The sequence below is a fragment of the Solanum verrucosum genome, unplaced genomic scaffold (assembly GCF_900185275.1).
Source record: "Solanum verrucosum unplaced genomic scaffold, falcon-dt-bn FXZP01000257.1, whole genome shotgun sequence".
NCBI classification, from domain to species: domain Eukaryota; kingdom Viridiplantae; phylum Streptophyta; class Magnoliopsida; order Solanales; family Solanaceae; genus Solanum; species Solanum verrucosum.
In genome coordinates, this window is record NW_026020539.1 from 4,026,487 (window position 1) to 4,044,081 (window position 17,595).

Below are 17,595 nucleotides of genomic sequence, written 5' to 3' on the forward strand. Positions count from 1 at the left end.
TAGAAAAACCCGTACTTTAGTAGTTTAAACCTACGATTTACATTTAAGAGTTTTGGAGATCGACGTTTTATTTTAAAGTTTTCAACAATATAAATTAGCGAGGAAGGAGGACTGATTTCATATTCATATTGTTCATCCCTAATCTTTTTAAGTTACTACACCTAAAGAAGAATAAGAATTTGTACACATGGACCTATAGTCAAGAGAATCAACAAAATGACATAAAGACACCAAATACCCTATCTAACCGAACGAGTGGAATAACAACATAATGGAGTCACAAACATACACCAGCTGCAATATCAATGCCTTTCACAAAAGGTCTTTCTAGTAATAGCGTAGTAAAACAATATTTGACGATTTAGGATTCCAAAATTCATGCTCAAAGGAAGTATAGTGCTTAGCCTTAACATACCTCAATTCTGAGTCTTCTTGTATCATTATGAATTGTACCCCTTCCTTACAGTATGTAATCTACAGAAAATCATGTCATAGTATGAAATCTACAGAAAATCATGCCACACAACCATTACAGGCAGAATATTAACACGACAGGGTCAAAGTAGCAATTTAGATCTTAACTAGCAGAGTAATTAGCTCGCCAGACCCTTTTTAAATGTATGCTTCATTACCTTTTCTTCTCCAAATTACAACCCCAAATAATGACGTAACATACATTTTTGCAGCAACTATTAACAAGTGGAGGCCTACACAATTGTCAACAACAACCAAATAGAGTATGCCTGCACAATAATAAAAACTTGGTGTATCGCCACACCCTTCCTCTCTAACCACAAAATAACCACAACCAAATCAAAATCATGAGTCTTCAAACCATTAAAGCCAGAAAAATATATGTAATACAATCCTATAATTGTTCAATATAACCATAATAACTCGAACTTACGGCTTCCAATTACCATCATGTGAGTTCGTCCAATAATTACGTTTGGAATCACGTCTTTATCTTCATAAGCAATACGAGAATAAAAGGGCAGAACCTTAACTTAAAATTGATAGGGAGGTTATAGTATTTTAGCATGTCTCCTCAATTACAAAGAGTCTCTTCAAACACAAGACGCTGAACAAAGAAGAAGTCATTTGAAAATTGCAATGCAACAATAGAACCAACGTTACACTTATTTATCTTATAATTAATTACCCATTTATACTTCTTCTTCTCTTCCAAACTCATATCAACAACAACCACACACAACCAAATCATTTCCAAAACTTCCAGCAACAACAACATCAGAAAATACTTCAAAAACAGCCCAACATCACATAACTATCAAAATACGATTTTCCAGTCGTTTATTCGTGTTCTTGCTTATATAGAATAGCTATAACTTGGAATCACTCAATAAAATGAAGGGTGAGATTATTACCTCCAAACAACAACAACACCACCTAAAAACGAGACTACTTCACCACGAAGAATCCTTCAAATCACAACCAACGAGGAGGAAAGAAGTAACACAATCTCTATGAATGTTTCGATGGTGAAACCACGTTGAAATATTGTAAATCTTTGCTTGGATGATAGGGGAACCTTTAGAGAGGAATTAGGACTGTTTCCTTCTTATTTTGGTCGAAAAAAATGAGTTAGAACGAAGGGAAACCAAATCTTATAGAGCGAAACCGACATAGAGGAGAGGGACCCACCTTCACGTGCCTTCTTGTGAAGTCTCACTAAAATCTTAATATCTCTCAATTTTGAAGTCGTATGGACAAATGGTTTAATGCGTTGGAAAGTAGACTCGTAGACCTTCGATTTCATATATTGGGGTTCTTTTAAAACTTTATATATTGGGAGAAAATCTCCGAGACATTTAACCCAAAGTTCAGAAGGTTTATTAAAGAAACTTACTCTAACCTTTGTCAACTTTTATTTCCCAACTTGCTTGAATTCAAAACTTAACTTACGATCATTGGGTGACTATATCACCTTATAAAACATCCTTATTAGCATATAAGACACTCTTTTTCTTACCCTAAAGGTACTGGTTAACTAAACCTTCCGAACGGACGAGGTGTTAGAAGAGACATTCTTTAACTCGAACTTGTTTAAGGGCATCCTTGACCCATAACATTAGTTTGATTATTTCATTTTTAACCACCCCTATGCAAACTTATTCTTCTAACATGATATACCAAGTCATATAAACCTCATACACTCGTGCAATGATACACATACTATGCGAAAGAACCACAGGGTCTCACATTAGTGTTTGTGGATGCCTAATAAAATATATGTCTATCTCAAAGTATATATATGTGTGTGTATACATATACGTACGTATATATACATAATTTTCTGAAGTTAACGGGTGACACACATGGGTCCACCTCGATCCGCAAAAGACATGTCTATGCATTATATGTTGTATAAGAAAGAAACTCTGATGCAAGTATGTGTAGGCGAGTATTGTAGTCGAGTTAAATAAATGTAAAGGAATCTGGAAATCTGTTAGAATTGTTAGGCAGTTAACATTGTTCAGCTGTCAACAAATTAGTTAGTTAGCTGTCAAGAAATTAGTTAGTTAGTTTCTTTTATTGTATTCTTCTTTAGTCATTTTACCCATTGATTAGTTGTATAAATACATGGGAAATGCACTAAATCATCATTCATGAATAATATCACTCTATTCTTTCTTCCTTCTTCTATATCTTCTCAACTAATCTTCTCGGTTGTACCCTGAATTAGCCTTCATCTTCTTTGAGTTTTAGCTCTTAGATTAAATACTATCATCGCGATTGAGTGTGAGTGCATCAATTGGTATCAGAGCTATCATTTCTCGGCATGGCTTTGACTCGCAATAAGAACCCAGAAGGATCGACAGAGGACACAGATAACATTTTTTTGCAGATTCAAGAGCAATTGCAGAAATTGATGGAGAGTATGAATGATCGAAATGTGAGGATAGTTAAAGAATTGTTGGAAATCAAGCAAGCCATTGGTGGTATGAAGCAGAGAGACAAAGAATTGGATAATTGCAGAGGTGAATCTTCTGCTGGAGGTGACAATTCTGGAGAATTGAGGCAGTTGAACACAAGTAGAGACATTCAGCCTGGAGTAACTGGTAATTTTCTCACTCGATGCTCTAGGTTAGATTTCCCTAGATTTTCTGGACAAGATCTGAAAACATGGCTGTATAAGGTGGACCAATTCTTTTCAATGGATGAAATTCCTTATAGTCAAAGGGTCAAGGTCACATCAATTCACTTAGATGGGGAAGCTATTGGTTGGCATAGGTCATATATGAAAGCTAGGAACACTATTGTAGATCCTACTTGGACAGAGTATACTTTATATTTTAGCTTTGAATGAAAGGTTTGGGGATGTATATGAAGATTCAATGGAATCCATTAAGCACCTGGAACAAACTAGCAATGTAAGAGCTTACCAAGCTGAGTTTGATAGGCTGCTGACTAGGGTGAATTTGTCTAATGAGAATGCCATCAGTTGTTTCTTAGGAAGGCTCAAACCTGAATTGAACAAATCAGTAAGGATGCAGGCACCAAAGACCCTGATGCAAGCTTACAAGTTGGCTAGATTGCAAGAGGAAGTTTTTGAGGCACAAGCTCAGTCTGGAATTAGATCTTCTAGAAAAAATGAGAATCCCATTTTACCAACTCCAAATTTCCATAGAAATTAGAATGTACAGAGGCCCATACCAGCTAATACTAGTTACAGGAAACCTTTTGATAATTCTTATAACAAACCTAGTGGATTTCAGGGCAATGCTAATGGAAGGAAGCTCTTAACTGCAGTAGAGATGGATGAGAAAAGGGCCAAGGGACTGTGCCTCCTTTGTGATGAAAAGTATGTAAGGGGGCATGTGTGTAAGGCCAAGAAGCAGTTGTTCTTAGTAGAATTGTGTGAAGAAGGAGATGTAATTATGGTAGAGGATCTAGAACCAGATCAATTCCAGGACCAAGAAGCAATTGATAACATTGCCAATCCTGAGAAATGTATGACAATTTCATTGCAAGCCTTCACTAGTGTCACTGGGTACCAGACCATTAGAGTCACTGGGTATCATGAGAAAAGACCATTGCAGATTCTTATTGATACATGTAGTACCCACAATTTTATTTATGAAGAAATGGCAAGGTAGCTAGGATGCAAGGCCAACACAATCATGGAACAATCTATTAGTGTAGCTGATGGGAGGAAGGTACAAACTGCTTCCATTTGTAGGAATCTGCAGTGGTTGTTACAAGGAACTACATTTTCTTCTGATTTCCTATTACTGCCATTAGGAAATATTGATATAGTATTGGGGGTCCAATGGTTGAATACATTGGGGAGAATTCTCTTTGATTTTAGCAAAAGGACCATTGAGTTCATGCACCAAGGGAAAAAGCATGTGTTGAGAGGGGCAACCACTCAAGTCAAGACTACTAAGGCTAAAGTGTTCAATAAAAAACTGCAGAACAAGTACAATTTTATATGTTGTCAGTGAACACACTTGTTACCTTCTAGTGTAACCACATCCAAGCTATCACATCCATATGTGATGACATTCCAGTTGTTTTGGTTTCTTTAATAGAACAATACAAGTGTATATTTGATATTCCTACTGCATTACCACCTCACAGAGGACCCTATGATCACATAATACCACTCATAGACAATGCAACACCTATTAGTGAGAGACCTTACAGGTTTTCTGGAGTGAAGAATGATATTATTGATAAGTTGGTACATGAGATGCAAGATCAAGGGGTTGTACAACACAATACTAGTCCATATGCATCCCCAGTTGTGTTAGTTGGAAAAAAGGATGGTAGTTGGAGACTTTGTATTGATTATAGGGATCTGAATCATTTAATAATGAAGGATAAATTCCCCATCCCTATTATTGAGGGTCTATTGGATGATTTGGGGGGTGCTGAGGTGTTCTCTAAGATTGATCTTAGAGCTGGCTATCACCAATTGAGAATGGCAGAATCTGATGTGCATAAAACAGTTTTCAAAACTCATGAGGGTCATTATGAGTTCTTGGTAATGCCCTTTGGGTTAACCAATGCTCCTTCATCCCAAAGTCTTATGAATTCAGTTTTCAAACCATTACTCAGAAAATCAGTGTTAGTTTTCGTTGATGACATTTTGGTTTATAGCAGAAATATGTCTGTTCATGTGGATCACTTAAGAACTGTGTTTGAGTTGATGAAGAATTATCAGTTGTATGCTAAAGCATCTAAGTGTGCTTTTGGGGTAAAAGAAGTGGAGTACTTAGGACATTTTATCAGTGCTAAGGGAGTAGCAACTAATCCTAAGAAGGTATATGCAGTTCAAGCCTGGGAACTGCCTACTACTATCAAGAAACTCAGAGGTTTTCTTGGTCTAGCAGGGTATTATAGGAGATTCATCAAGGGATTTGGAGCTATATGCAGACCTCTACATGACTTACTTAAAAAAGACAAATTTGCTTGGACTAAAGAAGCTACTGCAGCCTTCATGAATCTCAAACAAGCCTTAGTAACTGCTTCTGTTCTGGCCTTGCCAAACTATGTTGAACCTTTTGTTATTGAGACAGATGCAAGTGGTACAGGTATTGGTGTTGTACTAATGCAGCAGGGGCACCCTATTGCCTAAATTAGTAAAACACTACCCCTTAGACACCAGTCCATGTGTGTTTATGATAGAGAATTGTTGGCATTGGTTTTTGCTGTTACTAAGTGGTCACATTATTTGTTAAGCAGACCCTTCATTGTCAGGACTGACCAGAAGGCATTGAAACATCTGCTAAAACAGACTATACATACTGATTTCCAGGTGGCTGGTATCTCAAAGCTCATGGCTTTTGACTTTAATATTGAATACAAAAAGGGACTGGACAACAAGGCTGTTGATGCTCTTTCGAGGAATCAAGGGGCAGAACTATTGGCTTTATCTTTGCTTACACCCCATGATACACTCTTCTGCCAGATTCAGCAATCTTGGACTTCTGATGCTGCTTTACAGACCTTGATCATTAAACTGTTAGTGTAACCTTATAAATCCTTCACTTGGATTAATTCTCAGCTTCGGTGGAAGGGAAGATTGGTGGTAGGATCTGACTCTCAGTTGCGAGAACACATTATTCAGTTGTGGCATTCTACACCTCAGAGTGGCCTCTCTGGAATGGATGCTACCATTAGAATATTGCAATCCCTATTTTACTGGAAGAGCATGGCTCTGGATATCAGGAGTTTCATTAATAGATGTGATGTGTGCCAGAGACACAAGTATGATGCCTCAGCTTATCATGGCTTAATTCAACCTCTACCTATCCCTGAAGGTGTTTGGACTGACATTAGCTTAGATTTCATTGAGGGTTTGCCTAAATCCAAAGGCAGGGATATCATTCTAATGGTGGATGATAGGTTGAGTAAGTATGGCCATTTCATTTGCTTGCAACATCCGTACACTGCTCAAACTGTAGCTCAAACTGTAGCTCAAAACTTTTTGGACAATGTGTTTAGGTTGCATGGTATGCCCTCTACTATAGTCAGTGATAGAGACCCTGTTTTCTTGAGTTCCTTTTGGCAAGAATTGTTCACCTTGCAAGGAGTTCAGTTGCATAAATCTACAACCTACCATCCTCAAACAGATGGTCAGACTGAGGTCTTGAACAAGACCTTGGAGACTTATTTGAGGTGTTTTTGCTTAGATAAACCCTTAGAGTGGATTGCTCACTTGTCTCTTGCTGAGTGGTGGTACAACACAACCTATCATTCAGCTATCAAATGCTCCCCTTATGAAGTTCTTTATGGTCAAAAGCCACCTATTCATCTTCCCTATTTGGCTGGTGAACCCTCTAATGAGATGGTTGATAGATCTCTGGAGGCTAGGGAAGCTATTATTGCCTTGTTGAAGTTCCAATTATCCAAGGCCCAACAACGAATGAGAGATCTGGCCAATAAACATAGGTCTGACAGACAGTTTAGTATGGGTGATTAGGTCTATTTAAAGCTACAGCCTTACAGGCAGTTCTCGGTGGCCACTAGACCTTTCAACAAACTCGCTGCTAAGTACTTTGGTCCCTATATGATTGTTGTTAAGATTGGGGAAGTTGCTTATAAATTGTTGCTCCCAGCTGATGTGTTGATCCATCCTACTTTTCATGTATCACTGAAGAAATGTCATGAAGTACCTGCTGTCCTCAATCACCCTCCAGTGTTGCATATGTCTAGTCCGTACTATCATTTGCCTGAGGCTATATTATAGAGGAGGATGATCAAGAGGGGTAATAAGGTTGTTTGTCAGGTGTTGGTTAAATGGCTGGGCATTGATACAGCTCAGGCCACCTAGGAAATTTTCACAGAGTTACAACATCGATTTCTTGCATTCCAGCCTTGAGGACAAGGCTATTCTTCAAATAGGGGGTATTATTGATGCAAGTATGTGTAGGCGAGTATTGTAGTCGAGTTAAATAAATGTAAAGAAATATGGAAATCTGTTAGAATTGTTAGGCAGTTAACACTGTTCAGTTGTCAACAAATTAGTTAGTTAGGTGTCAAGAAATTAGTTAGTTAGTTTCTTTTGTTGTATTCTTCTTTAGTCATTTTACCCATTGATTAGTTGTATAAATACATGGGAAATGTACTGAATCATCATTCATGAACAATATCACTCTATTCTTTCTTCTTTGTTCTACATCTTCTCAGCTAATCTTCTCGGTTGTACCCTGAATTAGCCTTCATCTTCTTTGAGCTTTAGCTCCTAGATTAACTACTATCATCACGATTGGGTGTGAGTGCATCAAACTCGCATGCTATATGACTTACAGATTACTTGCTTTATAGAACACTTGATCATAAATATGTGAATGTTGAGATTACCTCAGCAATCGGGTCACATATTCTCACAAGTCATAAACAACATGATAAAACTACGAAAAGGTTCAAACTGGGAAAATAGATTCAAAAGAACAAAGAGACCATGTTGGATACTATAGAAATTGTGTAGTGGCTAGATGCTATCAAATAATCAAGTTAAAGGGGTAGTTAAGATTGTGAAAAATTTAGATGTTCAATTAATAATCCATGTACAAGGGGTTTCTCAATGTGGTTTTAAGACAAAAAAATAAGATGTTAGAAGAATGGAGATGGAATATGATGATCCCACTATACAATAACAAGGGTGACATTAAGAATTATAACAATTATAGGGATATCAAGTTGCTAAGACATAGTATAAAGGTCTGGGAGAGGGTGGTGGAGATAAGGGTAAGGAGAGACGTGTTTATTTCCGAGAATCAATTTAGTTTTATGTATGAAAGTTCAACTACAGACGTCATTTATCTGGTTAGGAGACTATTGGATTAGTATAGGGAGAAGAAGAGGAATCTCCACATCGTGTTTATCGACCTAAAAAAGGTTTATGACAAAGTTCTAAGGAAGGTTCCATGGAGGTGCCCGGAGGCTAAATAAACTAGGGAGATTAAGGAGAATGCTAAGATGGATGCATGGGCATACTATGAGAGTTAAGATTATAAATGAAGATATTTGGAACAAGGTAGGAGCGGCCTCGATGGAGGATAAGATGCGGAAGCGAGACTAGGATAGTTCGAGCATGTGAAGAGGAGATGCACGGATGTCTTAGTGCGTAGGTGTGAGAGTAGGTTGGAGAAATATTGGAGAGATGTAATTAGATAATACATGACACAATTTTAGCTTTACAGGGACATGGCTTTAAATAGGAGGTCATGGAGGACACATATTAGTGTAAAGGGCTAGTTAAATAGTTGAGAGTTGTCTCGCTTATTCTTTCAAACTAGCAGTCGTAGTATAACTATCAGAGTTTCTTGTTATTCCATCTTTGTTATTATATAATGTTTCTTGCATTTCGATTATCGTATCGTTTTAATGTAATGGTTGTTTCTTTGCTAGTATGCTTTGTCATGTTTTTATTTAACATTTTTCTTGGCTTCTTTTCTCATTTTTCTTCTTTTTTCAAGCTGGTTTGTAATGCTTTTTCTTGAGCTGATGGTCTATTGGATGCAACATCTCCATCTTCAAAAGTAAGTATAATGTGTGTGTAAACACTACCCTCCTTAAACTTCACTTGAGGAATTTTGTTGTCAAAGTATAGAGAATTCTTACGTACTAATTCTTTTGAATTTGAAGTGCAATCAATAAATGATTACCTATTCAATAATCCGAAAAAAACACCGTCATTATTTCGCCATTTCGGCCTCTTGTTCCCTCTTTCTAACATACTCCTAAATCCATCACAGTTTTAAACTTGATGCATTTCTTGGTGGAAATTTCACTCCGGCTCTCAGGGTTTCATTAATAATTAGAAGTTTATACAATTAGATTCATTATAGAGAACTTCTTATAGGGGAAGGGCACACAAATCTAAATTCTGCATAATTTTTAGCCATCATGAAAAACAAGCCATCTTATTCTTATATCTCTGTTTTAAGTAACAAAACTGAATTGACAAGACTTCATTTTGCTTCAACCGAATCATTCCTCTATAACACAGTAAGCACCCTAGTCATCCATTGCCAATTGGCGTCATACTCATAGAAACTCGATATGGAACTACAAAACTTGATTCACGGGGTAGATATTTATCCATACCTTACATGGAAAGTTCAATCTGTAACAGGACATTCAAAAGTCTTATGTACAGATATAATCACGATTTTGGGAACTAGCAATTATGTGTTTGCCCAGATACACATACGACCTAAAAAATGAAATGAATTGAAGGTATATCAAAAGGAAGAAACCCACTTTACAATTACACATGGATTACAAATTTACACTATGATGCAATTTTAGGCATCTCGCAATAGCTTGCTTGTGACGTTCATGATAGAAGGAAGGCCGACATCCAAAAATGGGACCCCCGAAATGCAGCAAGTATGAAAAGCAAGATCGTATATCACTCATGAAGTGTGAACTTCCATGTTGCCAGAACAGGTTAAGATTCAGCATGATGAGCCTGGACCATGGAAACATCCAACCACACTTTATTCCCCTTCAGACGAGGTCATAGCATGCTATGGGTCCAACAAGAATAAATCAGAAGCTCTGGCGAGAAGCCAGTTCAGGAGATACTGGGTGATGCTACCAATTTTCTAAAATAGCTTTGATTTCACTGGCATCGAACAATCAATATCATCCTCAAGATCACTAAATGAAATTTCCTCCTCATTTCCCATTAAAATGCCGGTGCCAGAGTAGCACTCTGACTCTTCAATATCTTGTACCCAATCATCCTCATGCTCATCATAATCCAAGAACAATGGTTTAGATGGACCAGCCACCAACTTCTTTTCTAAGATCTTACTAGGAGGATTTTCTACAATAATAGACTCATCAATAAACTGGATCTTTGTACTTCCATGCTCGAGCTTCTCAGTTTCAATGTCATGAATGCTATGGTAAGTTGTACGCTCAAATCCAAAACTTCTTTGGGGCATAAAATATTTACAGTGAGCATCTTCGGGCAAGGTACAATCAAAGCTTTCATGTGGTGAATATGTGCTCTCCTTCATGAAAAGTGTATTCATACCAAAAAAATCTGAGTCGGGTTTTGTCTTCTTTTGCGGTTCTTGCATCCACAGAGACCTTGCTTCCACAAGCTGAAGAAATGATCACACAAAATAAATAGTACACTGAAACTAGCTATTAGCATATCAAGCATAAAATAGAAAAATTAACAAATTATTATATTTATTAAGATTTAAAAATATAATAATAATATAATTAAATTACTTTCTACCAACAACATAATTGATTGTTCTGGTCTTTCTTTCTCAATACACGTACAATGAGATATAAAATATAAAAATTATGAAAAACTTAAAGATAAATATAAATTATATTATACTAAGAAATTATGTATAAAATTTTAAAAATATATATATAATGTTGGATTGGTTTGGTCTTGGATTGACATTTTTATTTTAGATAAAACCAAATCAACCCAAAGTATAGTTGGATTTTTTTCTCAGTACCAAATCAAGTCAAACTAAACCATTAGGCAGAGTTTTTTTTCCGATTTGACTCAATTTGTAGTTTGCGGTTCGATTTTGTTCACCCCTAAGAAAATGTACTAGAAATGAATGATCGTTTCTTCATTATAATGGAAAAGAAGCAGCAAATGACTTGTATTTAGTATTGCTTTCATTTTTAATCAAACCACTTTTTATTTTTCTTTATATGTAATTTTCTATTTTATTCCTTTAAATAATTGAAAAATGAGACTTTTTATGATTTTGTGATTAGGGTGCAAATCATTAAAAATATAGGATAAGGTGTAAGACAAGAAAGAGTGCATACATTCGGAGTGCAAATCGCAAATTACTCTAGATGAAAGCATAAACTTTCCAGACTGCAACTCAAACAGCTGCTGCTTTAAAAATCAGAAATTAACCCCAAAATATGTACCACTTGTTGACTTATCAACAGGATTGTGTAACTCACTTCAATAATGATCTTATAGCATAGTATTAACATACCTGGGGTGTAGACAAAAGCTCAGCATCATGTTTATTAAGTCTTGTGTGGAGAAGAACAAAATAAACCATCCAAAAGTAACCCTCACTCATATGGACAGGGCAAAGTTCAATTCTGAGTGCAGCTAATCTTGGTGCCAGACGTTCAACAGCAAATGCATGCTTTTGTTGGGTTTCAGACATCTCAAAATCTAAATATAGGATAAGGAAATATTAATGATAGTTTTTGGAAGTTTACTACGCTTTCAACTGAAAAGCATAGAGTAAGGATCCCATTGAGTATCAACAATATTTCAAAGATATATAAACATACATACATACATTTGTACTTATAAATGTGTATATAAACACATGTACATAGATACTTTTTTTGATCAGTATACCTACATACTCTTATAAATGTATGTATCCACATGTACATACATACTTTTTTGGATTGGAATACCTACATGTATCTAAGGGGGGATCACCGGGTTCACGTGAACCCATGGTCCCCTACCGAGATCATATATAGTAGTGTTATATTTTTTTTTAAATATTGAAATAAAGATGTGTGAACCCACACTTGAAGTATCACATAATGCCATTATGACTGGGTGCACCTCTTTCCGCGAGGTTAGAAATTTGAATTTTATATTTATCTTGCTTTATTTTTCTTTCTAAAATTAGATAACACTTCTCTAAGTGGTAATTTGTGTATATATATATATATATATATATATATATATATATATATATATATATATGTCGAACCGATCAAATTTATATCATAGATCAACCTTTTTATAACAGTGCACCCATCATCTCAAAATCCTGGATACGCCTCTGCCTACATACTCTTATAAATGTGTACTTATGTATGTATATCAAAGGATGCTTTCATGGTAATCCCTACATATTCTAACATGATTAACAAAGGAAAGAAAGAAGAGTTTCGACTATCCAAATGAGGCAGTGATCTTTGAAAGAAAATTAGATACTCTCTCTAATCAGAAGCACCAAATTTCACTGCATTAATGTTTCTGTTTCAGTCAGCAATTTGCACTCAATTTAAGCACAATTAGCACTGGCTTTAAATTCAAATTAGCTTTTTTTTAATAACAGTGGTGTCCGAGCCAGCTTGCACGCACCTCGACTAATTCCACGGGATACTTCCCACCTCGCACCAGCACCCAGTACCAGGTAATTAGTTTCTCTTCTGTAATATTCATGGAAAGTCAACTAGGTCGATCAATTAGAAATGGAAAGAGACAAGTGTTATCATAAGCTGCCATAATTTCTCTTTGTACTTCAGTAACCATAGTGTCCAAGCCAACTTGTGCGCACCTCGAATTGTAAGTTTTTCCTTCCTCTTTTTTTTGGTCAATTTTCCTCTTATTATTTTCAAAAATTTCCATTCCTTTTCTTTATTACGGGCTTGCACCAGAAAAATCCCTTTGATATACATGCACATAGGAGAACAACAATGACATAAAGAGACTAATGAAGTATCTAAAAATAGATAAACACAGAGTCAATAGAAATTAAGTTGGCTGAAAGAGTCTAAGGACAGCACAATCTCTTCCGACTTGTCCGGCACGCTTGTTGGACCATAAATTGGTATGCTTGATATGTTTATACTTCAACTTATGCGAATAAAAAGAGTTTTCATTAATCATTGATGTGTAAAAGGTTACAATTTATGTTGGGAATACCAGTGTTTATGATCACGGACATCTAAACGCTCTCTAGCTAAACCCTGGCGAAACCATAACACATACGACCGCAACAATATCTAAAAGTAGATAAACACAGAGTCGATAGAAACTAAGTTGCTGAAAGAGTCTAAGGACAGCACAATCTCTTCCGACTTGTCCGGCACACTTTTTTGGACCATAAATTGGTATGCTTGATATGTTTATACTTCAACTTATGCGAATAAAAAGAGTTTTCATTAATCATTGATGTGTAAAAAGTTACAATTTACGTTGGGAATACCAGTGTTTATGATCACGGACATCTAAACGCTCTCTAGCTAAACCCTGGCGAAACCATAGCACATACGACCGCAACAATGGCCTCACCAGCCGGCGGCTAGTCACCTCTGGTGGTTGATCAGCCTGCTAACCATCCCCCAACAACATCCAAACACACAGCAGCCCTAAACACATTCACAAATACATACAAAAGCGTGATCCTGTTGACATAAAACCCATTAAGTACTTGAATGGAGAACCTACGATCACTTGCACAAAGAAGGAACTTAATCGACTGTGCATTAGACAAAATCTATAATTACACAGTTAGAGCCAAATTCTCGTATGGAAGACCAGATTCGTATGAACTCAAAAAAAAGTATTCCTACACAGTTTGAGATTAAAGGTTCATTGTAATATTGGATTTTTGGAGGAGTGACATATTTTGATTGAAATGAAGATTATGCTACAACGTTGATGTCGCATGTATGGGAATTACGAGTCAAAAACAGAATTTTCCCATTTCGATTCTTGAGTGGGATCCTTGGTTTCATCCGGGAGAGGAGACAATAACTGTACTAACATAGATATTTTTTCCAGGTTTGCTTACCAATCTATTTGATAAAGAATCTCTGTTTTTATGGCACACGTAGTAGGTTTTCAGCTAGTAATTGATAAGGCTTCAAATAATCATACACGACCTAGTTGCACAAGAGTAAAATTGGAATTGGATTTGCTGAAGAAACTTGACAAATGGATTCAAATCAACTGTTTGGATGTAGAACTAGAGAAATTAGATCAAAATGGCAGATGATTCAATATAACTATTTGCCAAAATATTGTGTGAAGTGTATATTGCAAGGACATGATCTGCAAAATGTTGTATATTGCATCAAGAGTACAGGCCATAAAAGGAAAAACAGAAAAACCAAAAAAGGAAGATGAGGAATTGAAGAACAAAACAACTGCTAATGGCGAGATGGAGGAATCAAGGACAGGAAAACAACCTCTGGTGAAGTTTTATAGTAAGGGAAGACTGTTGGCAATGTGAATGATCCAAATAGCTGGAATGTAGTGAGAAACAGGAGAGTGAAAGGAATGCCGAATTGCCAATGAAAAAATCTAGGAAGGCAAGGTTAAACAAGTAGACAAGAAGGATAATGCTAACACTAACAGATTAGAATCAGGCACAGAAACAAGCAAAGAGTTTGCTACTCAGGTGGATTGGAAAAGGAAAAGGAAAGTAATAAAGACAAATAGAAACAAAAATCAAAAACTCTAGAAGGAAAATACAATGCTTCAACAAAGAAATGGGTTGAGTCATCTTTTGGGAAGCAGCAAGGGAATAAAAGTGGTTGAAAACAAGAGTTGGTGGCATCTGAAAGCACTGATCAGGAAAGCAAAGGCAAAAACAAGGAGATTATGGAAAACAATGATAAAAAGGACAAGGTGGAGATCAGCAAACAGAAAAAATATGGAGGAGACAAATATACAGCGAAAAGACGATCAAAATACAGGGGGAAAATAAGCACAGAAGGAACCAATAGAGATACAGGACACTGAAACTTCAGTAGCTGAACATCAGGATGAAGTAATAAGACAGATATACTAGAAAACCCTCCTGATGATATCTCTAATGTGGCTAAAAATGAAGAGTATAACAGTAAGGAGGGAGAAGATGTATCCTTAACACATATAGAGCATCACATTGAGGAATGGGTTCAGAAAACAGATAATGGGGACAATACACAGGAAAGAAATGATACTGGGAATCAACCAGTGGAAAATACAACTGGTAGAGAAGAAGACAAAGAAGAGTCGGGCTCTCAAATATACAGGAGGAAAAGATCAATGATGCTGGAAAGGGAGATGACATTGGAGATGATAATGAAGTAGAGAATGTCAACATGTCCTCAAGCACTTTGATAGAGCAAACTACTAGATATTTATCTCCAAGACAGACAACTAAAGCAAGGAAGGAAGGGAGGCAGAACATGCAGGCAAGGGAGAAGAGTGTACCACCTAAGGCAGTTGGGGCGTACAACAAGGAAAGCTTATGCCAAAGGAAGTTTAAAATAGCTCACTCATTTGGAAAATCAGGTCTGTAAATACTCAGTAGGCCTTTGAGAGAGTGGCCATGATGAATAGAAAAAAAGACTTCAACTATATAAGCTTTGATGGAACCATTTCAGCATTTTAGCATATCAGGAGGCTTTGATATGTATAGATTGTTGCTGGGCATGGGAACTGCATGACACAATATTAATAGAAAGATTAGGGTGTTTGCGAATGAGGAATATTAAGTAGAGGTAAAAAGATACTGAGCAGCTATTAACATTGACTCTAACTAATCTCGATTCTGACCAAATGATTATCGTTACATTGATTTATGCAAGTACTGAAAGGGCTAATGGAGTTAGCTTATGAGATAATTTATATGACATATCCTCAAACATGGATTCCCCATGGATAGTAGGAAGTAATCTAAATGTAATTTGGGATGAAGCTGAGAGATATGGAGGACTGCTAGTGCACTATAAGTAGAAGATCTTGGTCATTGTCTGAACATATGTCAATTGAAAGATCTGGTATATTCTGGAAGCATATATACCCAATGGAATGGGATATGAAACGAAGCATGTATCTTTAAGAGACTGGACATATGCTTAGGAAATCAAGCTTTTCAGAGCACTTCCCCAGATTTTGAAGTGGAGAATGCAATCAAGCAAGGATCTGTTTCTCCATTTTGTCAATAAACCTATTCTCAAATAAGATGATTCAGAGGGAAAGTTGTTCCTAATTAATCAGAGTTGTATTAGAATGTTGTCATGAATTTCTCCAACGACTCCAAGTCCGAAGGCATCCCCTAGAGTTCTACACACTGTAACCTTGAAGGCTGCTAAAGCAGTGATGAACCATCCACTTTAAGAACATCATCACCACAAACTAAACAATCAATTAAATATGACTCAATCTGAAACTAGTTAAGGTTGCAATATAGTAAATCATTCTTATCCATTTCATTCTATTCCAACCTTTTCTGTTCCAAGACTAAATAATTTATCTTTTAGGGCGTGTTTGGTATGAAAGAAAATATTTTTCATGGAAATGTTTTGCTAGAGAATGTTTTGTAAACACACACTCCATGTCAAATATATTAATAAAATTAAACAACGGCAACGTAAAGTTCAGAAGGAAGACAACATACCGTCAAACTCCTCTTCCTCTAAGGAAAAATCCAACCAAGTCTCCGGATGATGAGCTATATTTCTAGCGAAGGTTAACGCTTCATTAGTTACTCCAACAGCATCATAAACACTATCCTCCACTTCCTCCTCCTCCTCCTCATAATTCGAATATCCTAGATAATTCCCCACATATTCCTTCTCTGATTCACCACTTAAATTAGATCGATCTACCGACTCTATCCGGTTCAGATCCAATTTCACTGTCCGAACCACCTGCAACGGCGGAGGAGGTGGAGGAGGGGCGAGAAATGAAGCCACACCCCATAGTTGACGAGTTAAAGTTTGTTTCAGCTCCGATAAGTCTTCCTTAACACCACCACCTTCGTTAACATCAAAGGAATCAACAGTATTATCAAATCGATTTTCTAAATCCATTTCCTGGTAAATTGAATCTTCGTTCCCGCGAGAATTGGAGAAATGGTAGTTTTGGGTTTTGTCCTTGTCTCCTTCTTCCTCTTCTTCTTCTTCATCGAGACGGAGAGAGTTCGCTAAAGAACGAGGGAGCCATGACATGGCTACTTGTAATTGTAATGAAGATTGAAAATTGATTGGATCGAGGAAGAAGAGGACATTTGAGAAAAGGGTGTTCCTCTCAAAACTCAAAACTCAAAACTTAAAACTGCTTCCACATTATTTCATTTGCTTCTTTTCGGGTCATTTAATCTATTCAACGTCACGTGGAATTTGTTTCGATAATACAACAAAATGTTTTTCTTCTAAACTATTTTACTTGGATTAATAGCCTAATTGACATTTCTGTTAAAAAATTGTTTATTTTAAAAATATTTTTAAAGTAGCTTTTCAAAAAAGAATTTTTTTCAAAAAAGAATTTTTTTCAAAAAGAAAATATTAATTATATTGTGTTTACCTAATTTTTTTAAAATGTGCTTTTGAGAGTTAAATTACAATAAAAAAATAAGTATT

General features: G+C 36.3%; 1 protein-coding gene across 1 annotated transcript; it reads right to left on the reverse strand.

Annotated features, from left to right (window-relative positions):
- Positions 1-9,687: 9,687 nt before the first annotated feature.
- On the reverse strand, positions 9,688-17,278 carry LOC125809953 (uncharacterized). The gene is made up of 3 exons (XM_049489489.1): positions 16,632-17,278; positions 11,472-11,659; positions 9,688-10,592 (listed from the first exon to the last, which is right to left on the reverse strand). The coding sequence occupies exons 1-3, from the start codon at positions 17,182-17,184 to the stop codon at positions 10,086-10,088; spliced, it is 1,248 nt and encodes a 415-aa protein (XP_049345446.1). The 5' UTR covers positions 17,185-17,278; the 3' UTR covers positions 9,688-10,085.
- Between the last annotated feature and the right edge of the window lie 317 nt (positions 17,279-17,595).

Excerpts from the sequence above, each read along its gene's own strand:
- LOC125809953 (XM_049489489.1), bottom strand. The coding sequence starts at position 17,184 with ATGTCATGGCTCCCTCGTTCTTTAGCGAACTCTCTCCGTCTCGATGAA. Across the intron at positions 11,660-16,631 it reads AGAGGAAGAGGAGTTTGACG|ATTTTGAGATGTCTGAAACC; the intron begins GTATGTTGTCTT and ends TCCTATATTTAG. Across the intron at positions 10,593-11,471 it reads AGCTTTTGTCTACACCCCAG|CTTGTGGAAGCAAGGTCTCT; the intron begins GTATGTTAATAC and ends TCATTTCTTCAG.